Source organism: Eubalaena glacialis, chromosome 12 (genome assembly GCF_028564815.1).
Source record: "Eubalaena glacialis isolate mEubGla1 chromosome 12, mEubGla1.1.hap2.+ XY, whole genome shotgun sequence".
In the NCBI taxonomy this organism is placed as follows: domain Eukaryota; kingdom Metazoa; phylum Chordata; class Mammalia; order Artiodactyla; family Balaenidae; genus Eubalaena; species Eubalaena glacialis.
In genome coordinates this window covers 21,442,037-21,460,591 of record NC_083727.1, presented here as the reverse complement: position 1 = coordinate 21,460,591, position 18,555 = coordinate 21,442,037, and the positions used below count along the sequence as shown (strand labels likewise).

The 18,555-nt window shown below is 39.9% G+C and overlaps 1 protein-coding gene across 7 annotated transcripts in view; it reads left to right on the top strand.

The window, feature by feature from the left end:
- PHACTR2 (phosphatase and actin regulator 2) overlaps positions 1-18,555 on the top strand; it is a 265,995-nt gene that overhangs the window by 199,533 nt on the left and 47,907 nt on the right. For all 7 annotated transcript variants that reach the window (XR_009702787.1, XM_061206734.1, XM_061206732.1 and 4 more), the window contains exons 3-4: positions 10,865-10,945; positions 15,713-15,871. Coding sequence is in view for 6 of the 7 variants with exons in the window: in XM_061206734.1 (XP_061062717.1) it covers positions 10,865-10,945; positions 15,713-15,871 (240 nt within the window). In the remaining variant the exon portion in view is untranslated. The remainder of the gene's footprint in view (positions 1-10,864; positions 10,946-15,712; positions 15,872-18,555) is intronic.

Sequence of the window (18,555 nt, the reverse complement as noted above, 5' to 3'; positions counted from 1 at the left end):
AAAGAAAGCAGGCTGTTAAAGATTATAGTAACCCCCTTTAAAAAATTGACCTAAACTTCAGATGCCTTTAATCCTGGACAATAGAATTTAATATTTAAATGAAGGGGAATATCTTAATTTCAGATAGTTTAGTATTACTAAGGTCTCTTTCATATCCACTCTTGGCTTGTCACTTGGCTGCCTGATGAGTGTTAAAACGAGATATTATCCCATTTAAATCAACATTGTTGAGTCGCTGAAATGGATAAGATTGTCTTAGAGTAGATGGGGAAGGGTATCAGAGTTAGAAGTTCAGGCTCTCTAGAAGCCTCTTCTCTAATGGGTATTGTTTATGATCTTCTAGCTGAAAAAAAAACCTCTTTACCATTCAGAGCTGAGATTCACTTCTCTACCCAATCAGTGGGAAATTAGAAGCTAATTTCTCGAAGGATGATTATCATTGTCTTTATTTCAAACATCTGTGCCTTTTGTGGTCTCACCCTGTTTTGGGTTTACTGTCTTTGAATGTGAAGAGACAAGAAATGGAAACACAAAGACTTTCCATAAAACGGGATGAACCCCCAGGGCACCTGTCTAGTGCCTTTGTGCCTCTCATGAGTTTACAAGAGTCAGCCTGGAAGGAGGAAGGACAAGCGGTGTTTCACGTAGCTCACAATTCCTGGCCTCTAATTACTCTCCTGAGATCACTTGTACTTCCTGGCCCATCTGGGATCGGGGACTTCATTGTTCTAATCCTGAACCTTTATCCCTTGGCAATAAAACCCACGAGTCCCTTTGGATGGATTTACCATGGCTGTTCCCAGCTTGCCCTCTCTGGAAACAGAAGTGATTTCAGCTGCTGCTGCTGTTTGCACAAGGCCAAGGCGATCACCTCTTCTCTCCTCCCATCTCAACTTTTTCTGTCACCTCTGTCACCTGAAATTTTAGAAGTATTACATACACTGTTCAATGAAAAAGTATGATGCTGAACAGTTTTTTTAATCGATTTCTTTTTGTTTTTAATAAATTTATTTATTTTATTTATTTATTTTTGGCTGCATTGGGTCTTCGTTGCTGCGCACGGGTTTCTCTATTTGTGAGGAGCCGGGGCTGCTCTTAGTTGCGGTGCGCGGGCTTCTCATTGCGGTGGCTTCTCTTGTTGTGGAGCACGGGCTCTAGGCACGTGGGCTTCAGTAGTTGTGGCACTCAGGCTCAGTAGTTGTGGCTTGCGGGCTCTGGAGCGCAGGCTCAGTAGTTGTGGTGCACGGGCTTAGTTGCTCCGTGGCATGTGGGATCTACCCAGACCAGGGCTTGAACCCGTGTCCCCTGTAGTGGCAGGTGGATTCTTAACCACTGCGCCACCAGGGAAGCCCCTGAACAGTTTTAAACATCCTACCTTTTATGTAGAAAAGGGAAAAATTAAAATGAGCATTTGAATATGCCTGAGGAAGTCTGGGAGGATACACAAGACACTAATAAAAATGGTTCTTTGCTTGTGGAGTAAGGGTGAGTTTTAATTTGAATAGGTGGGGTACAGGGTAAGAGCCAGTGGGGGACAGAGAGGAAGTGAGATTTTCTACTGTATTCTTTTATAATTTGAACTATGAGAATGTACTACCATCTAAAAATTGCCCAACAAAAATTAACTTTAAAAAGGTTTTCTTCTGAGACAAATAATCTCTGTTATCACTTATATGCAGAATCTAAAAAAATAAACCAAATGAATGTATATTAAAAAAACAAACAAACTTACAGATATAGAGAACAAACTAGTGGTTACCGGTGGGGTGGGTGAAGAGGGAGTGGCAAATAGGGTTTTGGGATTAAAAGGCACAAACTACTACGTATAAAATAGATAAGCAACAAGGATATATTGTATAGCACAGGGAAATATAGCCATTATTTTTAATAACTTTAATGGAGTATAATCTATAAAAATATTGGATATCTGTGTTGTACACTTGAAACTAATATAGTATTGTAAATTAACCATACTTCAACTTTTAAAAATAGTATATTTATATATGTTTGTATTTGCATAAACAGTGAAAGAATACACAAATGACCAATAAGAGCAAGACTTCCAAATGTGTATTATATTTTTAAATTTCTGAATATGAATATATTACCTGTACAAAATATTAAATTAATATTTTAAGAAAATTTAATGCCATGAATGAAGAGCAACAATAAAGCTATGATAAGCAACTGTTTATTTGTCCAAAAAAAAAAAAAAAAACAAAGGTTTTCTTCTGTCTCATGTCTTGAAGGAAAATTGGAAAGCATTGTAGTTGTCTTGGGAAAGTTGAAATCTTTGTAATTATCAACTCAGTTTGGAGAATGCCAGTTGTGGGCTTTTGCTTAGACACATTTGGTTTCAACCAGATTCTAAGTACGTGACTGGAAAACATGTTTGGCCTCTTTAAGTCTCAGTATCCTTATCTATTTGATATAAAAATAATTGATTAGCCTGTCTTTCAGGAATACTGGGAGGACTGATGAGAAAATAAATACAAAAATGCTATCTAAGCACCAGATAAACAGATGATTACTGTCAGGTTTTTGGAGGAAGTTGTGTCACTGATTTCCCAAGAGGAGGAAGGGATTGTAGACATCTTCCTCTTTTTTAAGGCCATGAGGGGTAAAAAGAGGGTCTGTGTAGTTCTTCTTTCATATTTCTGCCTTGAAAACCTAGAGACTCTTTGGGTTCTGCTGGAAGAAAATTTAGTGTTAAAAAGCATCTACTTAACACCTTTTTTGATGAGTCAGAGCTTTTCACTGCTGATGAATAGCAACAGGGAATTTATTGGTTCACATAACTGAGAAGCCCAGGGGCACACAACCTTCAGGCATGGTTTGATCCAGATCCTTAGAAGCTAAGATTAGAAATCTGCCTCCTTTTTGAGTCTGTATTCCTCTGTACTGGCTTTTTTTTTTTTTTTTTTTTTTAATTTAAGCTCTCCTTTTATGGAGGCAAAGTGACTGATTACTAGCAGCCCTAGGCTCCTATTCAGCTAGTTTTACAGATTCAGAAGAAAGAAAACGCCTTCTTTTCCTGTTGTTACACCAAAATTCTTGGGCCTGGGTCTCACTGGTACAACTCAGACACAGCCCCTCTCCGAACCAGTCACCAATGTCAGGAAGGTACTGGGCTTTGACTGGATAAGCCTGGGAGCCCTGGAGCCCAGGGTTGGGGTTAGCCTCACACAGGTAACATGGACTCAGAGAGGGGGAAGGTGGTTCCTCAAAGGCTAAATATCATGAGGGCTGTTTCTAAGATAAATAGAAAAGGTAGAAAAGGGCACTAGACATGCCTCCCCTACCTCCCTGCAAAAACGAAACAAAACTGAAGTGCACAGTATTTGCTCTGCAATGTGTCGTTTCTAGCATCATGGAGATGAAATGATACACAAGACATACCTCATAGAGCTTAGACTAGAGTCGTGTGAATGTGCAACTATGTACACATGTAGCAATAAAAAAAGTAGTAAGTGCTATAACAGCAATAATAGTAATAGCTAACATTTATTCAGTGCTCTCTAGATTCTAGGCTAGTCTAACATTTATTTGTTTTCACTCATTTAATCTCCAGAAGAACCAGAAAGTAGCAGCTGTTATTTCATTTTGTAAATGAGAAAGCAGAGGCACAGAGAGGTTATTTAAAAGTGCTCTAGGGACTTCCCTGGTGACGCAGTGGTTAGGAATGCGCCTGCCAATGCAGGGGACACGGGTTCGAGCCCTGGTCCAGGAAGATCCCACATGGCATGGAGCAACTAAGCCCATGTGCCACAACTACTGAGCCTGTGCTCTAGAGCCCATGAGCCACAACTACTGAGCCTGCGTGCCACAACTACTGAAGCCCATGCACGTAGAGCCCATGCTTTGCAACAAGAGAAGCCACCACAATGAGAAGCCTGTGCACCGCAACAAAGAGTAGGCCCTGCTCGCCGCAACCAGAGAAAGCCCGCACACAGCAGTGAAAACCCAATGCAGCCATAAATAAATAAATAAATTATTTTCAAAAAAGTGCTCTAGCGACTTCCCTGGTGGTCCAGTGGCTAAGACTCCACGCTCCCAATGCAGCGGGCCCAGGTTCGATCCCTGATCAGGAAGCTAGATCCCACATGCCACAACTGAGAGTTCACATGCCACAACTGAAAGATCCCACATGCTGCAACTAAAGATCCCACACACTGCAATGAAGATCCTGTGTGCCACAACAAACATCCGGCGCAGCCAAATAAACAAACAAATAAATAAATAAAATTTAAAAATAAAAGTGCTCTAGTTAGAAAATAAACATGGTTACCAAAGGGGAAGGGGGGGAGACAAATTAGGGGATTAACAGATGTACACTACTATATATAAAATAGATAAACAACAAGGACTTACTGTATAGCACAGGGAACAGTATTCAATATTTTGTAATAACCTATAATGGAAAAGAATCTGGAAAAGAATATATATATCTGAATCACTTTGCTGTATACCCAAACCTAACACAACATTGTAAATCAACTATACTTCAGTTAAAATTTAAAAAAAAAGTGCTTTAGGAGCATAGAGAGTTATTATGGGTTCTACCAGCCGGAATAGTGAGATCGCCATGCAGGGGGCGCTGTTTGAAGAGGACTTAAAATTCTAGCAGGATTTCACTGTAGAGGGAGAGGGAAACAGCCTGATTCTAGCAGCAAGAAACAAAGGAAAGAATGTAGCAGAGGAAGTGCAGGAAGTGTTTAGGAAATGGCAAGAAGTAAAGGTTGACTTTAACATTGGGCTTTTGCAAAAGTGAGGTGAGAAAAGAAGTGAGGGGCAGAATGGTTCTTTGGGACCGGTTGTAAAGGTTGGCTGCTGCTCTGAGGAGCTGGGCTTGTTCTGGAGTCTGTAGGATCTGTGAGTAGGGGGAGTGGCGTGGATAAACAAGAAAATGGCCAGACCTCTGAGTGTTTTGAGATGGAGATGTTGGCTTTATTTCTCTGCCTTACATTCTTGAGATGTTTTGGAAGGTTTTTGCAAATGTCCTGTTGGGTGGCATTTTGGTGGTTGTAGTTCTTTAAATGATTTAGCTAAGCCTTAGTGAAGGGTCTTTTAAAGAGGAGACCATGTCTCGACATTCTGTTTTCTGTAATGACTATTGAGGAGAGGTAAAGCAAAGCCAGGCTCTTATAGAACACTCTCCACGCGAGACAAGCAGGTCTCTGTTTCTGTCTCTGTTTCACAGTAAGGCCATTCAGTACTCATAACCAAGAAGATAACATGGTCCGCTTATTTAATGGTCTCCTATTTGCTCTTCTATTTTGTTCCGACATTAAATGGTGTTAGAATTGAGAATTAGGACTCTCTTTCCTTGCCAAAAGAAAACACAAGTGGCTTGTGGACTGCAAGATTTACTCTCACAGATACTTCCAGAGTAATAAAAAATCTTGGCCATGCATCCACAGAAAGGAGCTGGCGGCGTATGCCCCAGCCTCCTCTCCTGAATGCAGGCTCCATGCCCAGAAGGACATCATAAATCACTTATAATTTATGATGAGCCCAATCGTGTGCTACACCCTGCTAGTTGGCTGGTGTCTGTCCTCTACACACTGTGACCTCCCTTCTTCAGAGCATACAGGGACTTTTTCAGATGAGCCATAGGACATAGAGCTGAGGATTTTCCCTTTGGCTGGTCCAGCCAAGCAGTCAAGGAGGGAGAAGACTGAAGACTCTTGTTCTCAGAGTTTTGCCACAGGTCTCGCTTGCTCTCTCCTGCATTGGAGGTGAGGAAGGGGCAGAAAATAAGACCATTGTTAGCCTATTTTCTTTTGTTTAGCCTATTTCTTTTAATCCATTGTTTTCAACAAATACACATTTTTTTTTTTTCTGAGTGCCAACAACCTGCAAAGAAAGCACTGTTGGGGATACAGCAGTCAATGAAACAGAGTTTTGGTTCTCACGGAGACTACACTTACACAAAGTTAGTAGGTCCCATGTCGGAGGTCAGGACACAGTTTGCAGGTTAAGAAGAGGGATAAAGATCGGAAAAGGAGCAAGCTATTCTCCATCAGGTATACAGGGAAGGGACTTCTAATAAGGTGACCTTTGAGCAAAGACTTGAAGGAAGTGAGGGAATGAGCAGGAAGTGATGGAATGAGCCATGTTGGGGTCTGAAAAATCGCATCCCAGTAAAGCCAGAGGCCACCAGGCAGGGGTTTGCCTCAGGTGAGAAGCAGCAGGGGCTGGAGGGGCTGGAGCAGAGAGAGCCGGGAGGGAGAGGTTTGGGGAGGGCCATCCTGGAGTAGGGGGTGGGGCATCTTAGGGACCATGCCAAGGAGTTGAGAGATTATTCAATGTGAGATGGACAGCCATTGGAAGTTTGTGGAAGATTGGTCCTTTTCAAATACTTGAAAAACCAGAGTATAGGTATGAAGTCGGGAAAATGGGACACGGTGCTTCCTTCACTTAAACATGAGCTGTTGTAATCAGGATTGAACTGTCAGAACTTTAATTCACCCAAAGTGGGGAGTAAAACAGAAGTCATGGTTCTGCACAAAGAAATGCTGGCAAGGATGTAGAGAAAAGGGAACCCTTTTCCACTGTTGGTGGGAATGTAAATTGGTGCAGCCACTGTGAAAAAGAGTAGGGAGATTCCTCAAAAAACTAAAAATAGAACTACCATATAATCAGCAATTCCACTCCTGGGAATATATGCAAAGAAAACGAAAACACTAATTCGAAAAGATACATGCACCCCAATGTTCATAGTAGCATTACTTACAATAGCTAAGATATGGAAGCAACCTAAGTGTCCATCAGCAGATGAATGGATAAAGAAGATGTGGTATATATTTACAGTGGAATATTACTCAGCCATAAAAAGAATGAAATCCTGCCATTTGCAGCAATGTCGATGGACCTAGAGGTTATTATACTTAGTGAAATAAGTCAGACAGAGAAAGACAAATACTGTGTGTTATCACTTATATGTGGAATCTAAAAAATAAAACGAATGAATATAACAACACAGAAACAGATCACAGAAATAGAGAACAAACTAGTGGTTACCAGTGGGGAGAGGGAAGGGAAGAGGGGCATGATAGGAGTAGGGGATTGAGATAGAAACTACTACATATAAAAGAAATAAGCAATAAGAATATACTGTACAGCACAGGGAAATATAGCCGATTTTGTAAGAACTTTAAATGGAGTATAATCCATAAAAATATTGAATCACTATGTTGTACACCTGAAACTAATACAATAATGTAAATCAACTATATTAAAAAAAAAGAAATCATGGTTTTGCTTGGCCTTGTGGTAAAAATCACACATGCTTTTTCAATTAGGATAAAACTGAGTAACCATGAGGCATTTACTCAACTGGCAACAATACTTTTCATGGAGAAGCCCAACTATTACATTCAGTTATCTGTGTCCTGCTAAGTCTCTTCCCCAGCAAGATTCTGGGTACGCTACAGCTGTGAGTGAGACCCCCCACCCAGCATTATTGCTGTTGTTGTGCAGATGAGTGTGAGCTTCAGTCGAAGAGCAGCTGGCGGATACTTGGGATCAGATTCTAGGAGGCTTCCATGACCCACTTTGCTCTCAGTGGACCCAGAGTCACTCTTGCTGTTTCCCACTCACAGATGACTTGCTCAAGTCTAGAGCTATGGGGAGCGTGGGCTTGATTAATGGGCCGAAGTTACAGGGAGGGAGTGCGATTTTGGCTCCTGATGAGGTATACCTTCCTGAAAGCGAGGGCAATGGAGAACTGGAGGGGCTCTGCCACAAAGGGACCCTCCTGCCTCCGAATGTCTTCAGGCAGGTGAGCACATCTTAGGAATGTTCCTGAAAGGACTCCTGCTTTGTGTGGCATGTTGGACTAGAATGACCTCGCAGATTCATTCCAATGCAAAACACTTCTGAGCCCATGAAAAAGTGTCCAGTGAACGTGTTCTGCAAACACACAGACACTCTGTAAACATGAGGCACATATTTTAAAAGATGAAGAGTGAGATACTTGTTCTGGGAGTATGGTGGTTGGAACTTGGTGCCTTGACAGCATACCTTCCATGCTTAGTTGCCTGCAGTTTGTTCTCCTTGGCCCAGGACACAGTTATCTGCATTATGTGTTAAAAATGCCCTCAGCCAAAGACCAAACAAATAGCCAAAGGCATTTTCCTATCAGGGCCTCTTTATAGGAGGTAGAGCAAAAGAACAAAGCAGTGGAGTTTGATTCTTGGCAGGAAGCCAAGCTGCCGAGGTCTAGCTCCAGTATTTACATGGAAGAAAGAGGAGGGATTTTTAGCTGAGATTAAGTTAGAATTAAAGCAACAGAAAACTTAACACTAAACTAAAGCATCGTCTGGGATCCATAATGGAACGGCAGAAACAAGGGGATATTTTCGGGCTCTCTGATGATTTTTTTTTTTAAGTTCAAATATGAAAGCTTTTAAAAGGTGCCCAAAGCAGAGATTACAGAATGGCCTTGATTAATGATCCAGGATCACGCACTATTTGAGCTGGACCACCTGTCCTTTAGCGGCCATTGAATCTCATCCCTTGATTTACAGATAATGGGTCAGGGGCCCTGGAACTTGAAGAGTTCCCAACATCACACAACTGGCCGTGGAAGTTCTGGAACTAGCATCCAAGACTCGTGACAACTATTTTGTGTTTTAGGCCACTTTACCGGAGGAGCAAACAATTAGAAGCTCTGTTTCCTAAGAGCCAGGGGCAGACAGCCACCATGACTGTGTTCTGAATAGGCAGTGCCTTCAGTTTCCCAGGATGTGGGCTCATCCCGTGCCCAGTGGTGCCTGCAGCCTCAAGCTTAGTGCAGCACAGCTTGGGGGTCTCTGGGCCCACCCCCAGGAGTAGGGGCTGAGATCCCGCTGTGAGAGGTCTCAGAGGCCTGCTCCCCCTGGAGGCCCAGTCAGGCGTGAATGGGTCCTACAGTCTCGTGAGACTGCAGTGCTCAGGGTCCTACTGAACCCCTCACACAATCTCCGCAGTGCCCCAGTGTCATTGTGGGTGGTGCTGTTTGGCTTCCTGTGCTGACCGGGGTTCTCTCCTCTTTGACAAAACCTGAACATGTTGAAGCTGCCTTTAAGCAACAGTACTCTTTTTACATAAAAGAGCTCCCATAAAAGAACAGCTCCTGCTGGCCCCCCATACCCAGGTAACTTTGTCTGTTGAAATCGCCAACATTTCAGTGAGCTGTTGTCACTTGCTTCTGCAAGGGGTGGTGGAGAGTGGGGCTGGGTGAGTGACCTAAAGGGGCGTGGGGTTTCTGTGTGTGTCTCCAAGTGAACCAATGAGATGTTCAGTATCATTCTTTTGACCTTTCATTCATTTACTCACTCATTCATTCATTCATTCATTCATTTTCTTGTTTGTTTACATTCTGAGTCTAACCAAAAAAAAAAGTTGGACAAAACTTAGAACAAACAGTACACATATGCTATACATAAAATATAAATGAAGTCAGGTCACTCGCTAAGAAGGAGGAAACAGATTTCATCCATGAATTATATGAAATCTATGGTAAATATCAAGCTTTTCTCTGAATTTTCTGGCAACCAAGATACATAATTCCTAGTTATCAGAAAGGGGGAAAAAATCCAATTTCTTTAAGAGACTAAGTGTTGCTATTCTGGGGCTCATGTCATCGCTTAATACAAAGCTGCTGGTCCAAGGCACGTCCCTCCCTCCCCCACCCAGTGTCCTAGCTTCAGGCCACCTGGAGCACCCCCCAAAAAACACGTTCTCAGTATGTGTGAGGGTGTGGCTTGGGGCAATGGGGTTTCATTTAGGTCTTGAAATTATGTCGTCCAGGATGACTTTAGGATTTGCAAATTATGAAGCCAGGGGTAGGAATTTTAGGGGGGGGTCAGAATCTAGTCCTACTGTGCATACCTACTCTACACCAATGTACCTTTCCTTTTCCCCAAAGAGCCCTAGGTAGATCCCTTCTCTGGCCCTGTTTTAGGTGTCAAGGTGCTTTCTTGAACAGGACATCCAGAGGGAATAGAGTTTGGCAGAACGCACTTTGAGGAATGTTGGCTCAAAGGATTAGAAGATGCTATGACCCTGTCATACCACCTTCTTGGCCCTTGAAAGTGGGGAATGGAACTAGTGGTCATATAGACATGTAGGCTTTAGGAACTAATATTATAGACATAAAAGGTGAATACTACTGAAGTCCCACCCTGAGCTCCTAAACTCCGTTCTGAAGTTGTACCAGGAATTTAATTTCTTCCAGAAAAAGAAAGAATCAGTGTTGAGATTCCCATTCCTTTACATACTATGAAAACATGAATTAACTCCAGCCTCCCAAGACTTGGGATTTGTCAGGGGATACACCAGAACACTCTAGAACTTGTGAGTATGGCAGGGAAAAGAATTACAGAAATGTTGGACTTTTGTAATAGATGATGTGAGAAAGAAAACACTAGAAAAGAAGTCCCTTCTGTCTGAGGTTCAGATGAGTTGAGTTACCTGAGTGTCTACTGAAAGTTTGTTTTCCATGTAAGCACATTCATACATTGCACATTCATAGAAGCCTGTGTTTTAGAATGCATCATTACTAAAGAAAGGAGTATTTCCAAGTGAGAAGTAGCCTTGGTGCTCCATAGTTGATATGGGATAATGTGTCTGGATTCTTGGCCACATTCCGTTATTTGGAAGACGAGGCACAGTGGCTGAGCTTCAGGTCTTGGGCTAGGGTTATTTGCCCTGTCCTAATTATGTTGATTCCAATCACGTGGTTTGCTAGGCAACCAGAAAAACTGGGGTTTGAGCCCTTAAGTCAACAGAATGAATATGCTCAATTCTACTTGAAATGTTTTTCATAATTATTTTAAGCAATGACTTGATTCTTACTTGTGCTTATTCTTTTTAAAAGTATTAGAAAGGAAGATTTCTACAAGACAAAGTAGAGAGGAGCTGATAAGAAGGGGAGTTCTTAAGGAATTGCCTGATCAAGGTGAGGAAATTAATCATACATTTAAAATAATTTGATCCTTCCTTCTTTGGTCTTTCTTTCGTTTTTCTTTTGAAATTTAAGATGATCATGGTCTTTGGGAAATAAAGTACCACACTCTGAGAATCTTGCTTTAATTCAGAATGCCTTTGTGGGCTGCAGAGAATCTAAGGTTTTCTAGAGAAGAAATTCAATGACCTTTTTGGTGAGTCCTTCACCATATGTCACCCTAAACCTAAAGCTTTACAAAGCTACTCTGTGGCAGGAGATACAGATAAGATACAAATGCTTACATGATTCATTCTCTATTCTTGAGCTTCAATCTGTCTATACAAATAAACTCAATTGTTTAAGTAAATGCAAAGTTTTAGCTCGGCTCATGCCTTTTGGTTTCTTAAGTCTACCAGTAAAAGAAAAGAGAGAGAAAAGAGATGGTAAACAGACCTCTCGTCCTTTATACTCTGTAATACACTCAAATGTACGGTCAATAAGGATTAATGGGCAAATTAAATTAATCTGCTTTATGTGTTCTCTCAAGTAATTTTCCCAGCATTGTTCTCTTTTCATTTCTTTGAATCTAGCTCTCTCTCACCATATCACTAACAATTATTATTTCCAAGTGTTTTTTCCCCTACCTCTAATCTTCTTCCCTTTTTTCCTCTATCCTCCCAAGGGGGAATCTTGCTCAAAAAGACAAGGATTAGATAGAAACTGAGATAGACCCTCAAAAGAAATACCAAGATGGTTATTTCTCCAAATAAATAATACTGAATGATTTTCATTGCTCCCACTACTATAAAACTAAAGGAAATTTTTGTTGCAACATTGCTGACTTACCTCATGCCTTTCCTCACCCCACCCCTCCAAACATTTACTGGGGTAAAATATTATTATTGTGCTTTTATAGGCACAAATAAAATGCTGTTGATTTGGAATTGAAATAATAGTTCTTCTCATTTCCTGATATATATTCCTTGCAAAGAGCTTAACCTCTTTTGGCATGCACTATTTGTAAATCCAAATGCCACGCTTTTCCCAACATCTGAATATTCTAGAAGGAGCTAGGAGATGCTTTACTATTTTACTCCTGCAGAGAAAATAGGGACGTCTGGAGTGAATACTGCCATTTTTCTTGAGCCCTCAAAATTTTAGGTATTTTATTTATTGTACTTTTCTCACTCCATTTTATGAATGAACTTAAAGTAGTCCCTAATTTTCTATTACCTTGAAGCTATTCATTTCCTTCCTGGGACTTTTAGAAATAAAAAATGTACATCCTTAACATTTTTGTACTTGAAGGTGGGCTTGCTACTGGTATCAAAGTTTGCTTCCTCCCTAATCTCCCTGGAGACGGCAGAGAAATTACATGTCCACTGAAAGCTCAATGCTGGGCGATCACCTTTATAGCGTGGGCCAGTGCACTGTTTTGGTATCCTTTATTTGGAAACCTTTTCAAAGAAAGGAAAAAAAGGAAAAATTTCTGATCAAAACTGTTAATGAGTATTAAAGTTAGAGACTAAAGGCCTCTTTTTTTACCCAATTAAAAATTATAGCTAGAAAAGCGTTTACTTTTTCTAAAGACAAGTGGCAGTCAGTGGTCAGCTGAAAGAAATGCTTAACATTGCTTGGTTTTATTTTGCCTAATCTGTTAAACTATTTGCAAGATGGATTACAATTTCATATACTTACTTTCCAGAAATCTGACTCTATTGGATTTTTGTATTTAATGTTTGCAGACCGAACGTTAAAAGTTTTAAAACATAAAATAACAAAACAGTCTTTAAGCTAAACATAGTGTAGTATAGGTTTAATGTTTGGGAAGTCATCAATTACTGAGTCTTACTTTCTACTTTTTGCATGGTCCCTATATAGAACTACAGAAATTACCAAATACTTAGAAGTTCCCAGTGAGGCTTATTGTAAATAGAGCCCTTCCCCACTTTCAGCCTAGGGCTGGGGAAAATAGTTTTCTGTCATTTTTCCAAAAACAATTATCTTGAGAATTTCGGTCTGTTTCCAGCTCTTGCCAGAGACTGGAAGCTGCTGTGCTTGGTGAACACCTCCTCTCTTCTGCCAGTGAAGGTTCATTCTTTGCCTTGATGTTCTTGACCTTGTCTTAGCTCTTGACGGTGCTTGTCAATTATGCCCTTTATTCAGTGAGCCAAATAGACTTTTAAAATCCTGCCAGCTACCCTGGATTTGACCTCATCCCATTCCACCCCATACCTTCACTCCCAGCTATTATTATTCCTTTTAGATGACCTTTTTTACGCCAAGATCTAACTTCAATCTAAAAATTCAGTGATTGGCCGTCTCTCCTGAGAAGTCCATGGTCTGGTCCAAGTTTAATCATCTTCTGGTTCTTACCTTCCATCTTTTCCCTTAGCTTTAACATGAAGGCATGTAGATGTTTCTGCCTGCATAACAGCCTCCTTTCTTTTTCTCCCATGGTGTCCTCTTTAACCTTCTAATGAGTCACTCAACTTCTGTTCTTACATGATTTTCTTCTTGTCTCTGTTCCTCTGTTAACTGTATCCCCAATGTACCAGTTTACCAGAAAGAGGGAAATCCCTCAAATACTCTCATGCTTCTTATTTAACCACTTATTTCTGTGTGCTTTATCTCTTGGTTTACTTTAAGCTTACGACTCTTGTCTGAGTTTTCTCCTTCCTTTGCATACAAATGCTCCTGTAAGACTTGGAGTGGGCACATCTTACTGTAACCTGCAGCCTGGCTCAGCATCTTGTCTTGCCTTCCTTTGCTGAGCTTGTATTTTACTTACATACATAAACTATATCAAGGACTTAACTTATTTTAACTCTACTGATAAAATAATACACAAAACTAGAAAACCTTTTCAATACACACACCAATTAATTAATAATAACTTCAGTTCTCCTCTGTTTTATTCTTGAATTCCATATTTATTACAAACATGACTCCTTTTTCTATTATTTCCTATACTTTAGCTTTATATCTCAGAGTAAGTATCTTTCTACATTGTTGATTATTTCTTTCTATCATGTGATAATCCAATTTCTTCTTGTGCCCACAATTATTTAATTTTCTCTCTAGGTTTTTTGTTCTGAATTTTAAAAATTAGTTATTTAGTCTACTAAAGAATTTTTAATGTAATAATGGTTAAAACAATTAAATTGTCATTAACATGATTTCAACATGTTTTCATTACCAACTAAAGTCATAGAAAACAAAGGTAAATTTATATTTGGGTTACCTAAAAATTGAGGATTTTTATATAAAGAAGTCGTTTTCTATTTTGTCTGGAATTTTCCGTTCTTATATTATTTTTTGTTTTTCTGAATCCAGTACCTGGACATTATATTGTGTCTCCCCTCCCTCTTTTTTTTACTAGCAAATTTCTTGGGATCCAGTAATAAGAACTAAGAATCTTTTGTTTTCTTTTTGGTTTGTTGTATAGTCTTTAAAAAATCATTACCTTAATTTTATTGAAATAGTTGAGATCTTCTTGCAATGGCATTGCCTTCAATTATTGTCTATTTTAGTTTTATACAGGAATCGGATTATAGGTACTTGGAAGTTACATGACTAAGGAACAGTTGTTCATTTTAAGTATGACATAATTCTGTGACATGTATTTTACTTATTAAAATGCCATGCTTGTTTTTGTCAATAAGGCCAATGGATTTTATTGTTGAGCCAAAGCAATTCAATCATATTTAATGAAAACTTGGGAGATGGTCTCTGTTTTAGAATGATTGCCAAAATAAGATTAATCAAAAATTGCATAAAATCAGCTCTAATCATGCATTTCTTCAAGTTTGCTGAGTAAAAACTTCAAATCATTAATTTTGCTTTTACAGTGGTAGCACAGCTTCTTAAAATTTTCCTGATGTGAACTACAGTTAAAATTTCAAGCATCACTGAATTAAGAGTTTTGGCAAAATCTCTCTCACTTTAGAAACTCCTAGGAATTTATAAACATTCAGGGGTGTTAAAATTAGTTATTTGTGATTTAGATAACATAAATTTTAATTTCAGTTGTGATTTTTAAAAAATTCCCCTGTAATTGCTTTTTTTTACATTTTTTTCCTAATGTTTTCAAATTATTATTAGCTCAACTTAAAGACTTCCTGGTCAGCTATATATGAAAATTCCCTGAGTATATTTTAATATTTCCATAAATAGGAAAATGAAAATACAGTTAGCCTTACTGCCATCTTTCCCTGAATAGAGTAGCAGTTATATTACTGTGTAAAGTTAACATGTCATGGATGTAATATTCTGGAGACAGTGGTACTTGGAAATGTTCATATCCTCCCACTAATCGTTTGTATGTGTAGTTGCATTTCATGTTATTTGTGTATTTGCATTCACCTTGTGTTTTTGGTGCTTGTTAAAAATGTTTATTCCATTTTTCAGATTCCTTTTTTCACAGGTCAGTTTCTGAATGACAAAGAGACTCCTAAGTATTGACTTCAACCAAAACTAAGCCCAAGAAGAGAGGGACTCTCCTGCCTAGGGATATTTTATAATTAGGTTAATCGTTCCTAACTGTCTTGAGATGGCTCCTGGATACTCCCTCCATAGCTGCTTTCCCCGAGACTAAGAATTTTCTAGCTCTTTCATTTGAATGAATTATTCAGTAAAACATGGTGAAAATAGTCCAGGATGTATTTGGTTCCCAGGTCTGAAACATAAACATGAACCCTACAGTCCTAGTAACTGGAAAACTTGGTTTTAAGAAAGCCATCAAGTTAGACATCTAGGTGTTTCTCTCCCCATTTTTAGATGGAGATGTAACAGTTAACTTTGAAAATTCAAACGGGCACATGATACCCATCGGAGAGGAATCTACCCGAGAGGAAAATGTAGTAAAATCTGAAGAAGGTAATGGCTCTGTAGCTGAAAAAGCACCACCTCTGGAGGAAAAGGCAGAAGATAAGAAAGGTAAAATCAAGAGAAACCCCGTATTCTTTTACAGCTCAAAGTTGAGAAGCAGGTCTTAGGGTCCAAATAGTGACCCTAAGACCAGTAGAGAGGAGTTCTGCAAATACAAAGAGGAGAGCAACGATAACTAGCAAAGAGAAATTGGATGGTTTCCTCAGGTAGCTACATCCATTTTATAAGCACATCATTTAATGTTTTATTAAAGGGGGCTAATTAATAGTAAGAATCGGAAGGGTTGGCCTCTTCTATCATTAGAGATGTCTGGGAATGTTATCCTTTCCTCAGGAGCTTTTTCTCAGTATCTTTTTTTTTTAATTTATTTATTTTATTTATTTATTTTTGGCTGCATTGGGTCTTCGTTGCTGCACGCGGGCTTTCTCTAGTTGCAGCGAGCGGGGGCTACTCTTGGTTGTGGTGCGCGGGCTTCTCACTGCAGTGGCTTCTCTTGTTGCGGAGCTTGGGCTCTAGGCGTGCGGGCTTCAGTAGTTGTGGCACGTGGCTCAGTAGTTGTGGCTCGCGGGCTCTAGAGCGCAGGCTCAGTAGTTGTGGCACACGGGCTTAGTTGCTCTGTGGCATGTGGGATCTTCCTGGACCAGGGCTCGAACCCATGTCCCCTGCATTGGCAGGTGAATTCTTAACCACTGCGCCACCAGGGAAGCCCCTCAGTATCTTTAGAAAAAAAAAAAAAAAAAAAAAAAAAGCCAGCAGTGTGAACATCTTTCTCTGCTGGTTACTTTCAAATTATAGCAGCTCAGCTTGGAGGAATAGCATAACTATTGATGGCTCGCTCAGCCCAGCATTATCTCTTTAGAAGTGGGAGCTTGGGTGGTGGCATCCACACACCCAACACTGCAAGTTCTGGTCCAGGTTCAGACATTTCTGGGAGACCCAGGAATAGTTCCCAGTAATGCCGGGGATTCTGGTTGCTGGAATGGCCATAACCTCCGCTCCATGATTTATTTGTCTGTGCAATTGGAAATTTCAAAATATGCCAGAGGCAATTATGCCATTCCCTGAAGGCTTCTTTAGAGACTTCGGTTTCCAAAGTGAAATACTATGGTAGATTGCAGAAACTGCAAAATACTTGTCTATCAAGGACCCCCAGAATATTCACAAGTTCCTGGTCACTGATTGACTACATCTCCATACCATTCCTATCACGGTTGCAGGAACCCCCAAGCCTCTTACTTATGCAAACCTGAACTGAAACCCCCGTAAGGTAATGCTTTGTTGGGAGAGTCTAGATGATTTCCTGCTGCATAGAAATGAATCCTCAGAAAACAGGCTGTTTTTCCATAATGCCTGCCTCTGAGTTGGATGGCATAAATTTGTCAAACCTAGTTTGGGCTCTCTAGGCATTTTGAGAACTCTTAGAAACTGCTGGAAGGAAACTTCTCTTCCTCTGTTCTTGATCCAAATCCTCCAAAGGCAAAGGGAACAAAAGAACATTTGACAGACACAACTTAAAATCATCTTCTCAGGAAGTCCATAACCTCTTATTATTTGAATATAAATTAGCCTTTGAAAATTTTAGAAGCCTCTATTAATAATCTGTTGGAAATTTATTATTTTGCTTTATTCCATATTAAGTATGGTACTCATGGGGTTTTACTTAGTGTTTCCATTGAAGGGCTCTGGTTATGCTTAAGATCATATGTTAGTTGATTTCTCAGAACTGATTATGAGAAATTAACTAAAATTTTTAATGATAATATTCCTGAAACATAAGAGAAAACAGACCTGAATAGAGTTTAAGAGGTTTCAGTTGAAATGCAGTGATTTCTTTTTTTACTTTTTTATTTTTTAGTCCAACTGTCCTGTCTCACCACACTGTTAACTTTCAAATCCATCTGTGCTTTGTCCCTGGTACAGCCTTTTCACATTCAAAACCACATCCTTCTTTATGTAACAGTGCCATCTCTGGTGCTTGCCTGGTCCGTGCGGAATGTCAGTCAGTGCACTGGACAGACTTCAAAGGCCGTATTTCCCTTATCAGCCTAATAAAAAGTTGCTGACAGTTTTATGTTAATTAAACCAGCAGGCCTGATGTTCCAAAAAGATGGCAGACTTCATAGGTTCATGGATATTTGAGAGATGTTTTTGTTTTCTTATTTTTTACTTCGGATTAGTACATTCAGTTCTCTTTGGTCAAATAAGGTCCGAGATAGCATCTTGCTTGGCTGGTCTGTACATAAGGAGATGGAAAGGCTGGACATGGTGCCCCAGCACTAATAAGACAGAGGAGCCTCCCTCTCGCTGTGTAGACAGTGCCCCCGCTGGAGCCACACTGAGTGAGGGGAAGCATTTGGTATGGAAACCACTTCCTGACAGTAAAAAGAATGTCACTCCTGACTAACATCATGGAGTATCATGTTACACAGAAAATATCTTATAAACAAACCATTCATTGCTCTGGAAAGACACCATTTCATACTAAAAAACAGCTTAAGAGTTACTCTTACCTCTGCTCCTCTTTTGATCTCACTTCTTATTTGAACTTACTACCGTGCAAATCTACTCTCCCATGTTCTCAGTTTACCCTTTATTTTGGGGTGCAGTGTGCCCCTTCCTTTTGCATTAAGTCAACTTACCCAAGAACTTCATTTCATATATTAACTGGTTATATTTGCAAAACCACATCACATACCATCCTAGATGCTTGTATCTCTTTTTGAGACAGCATG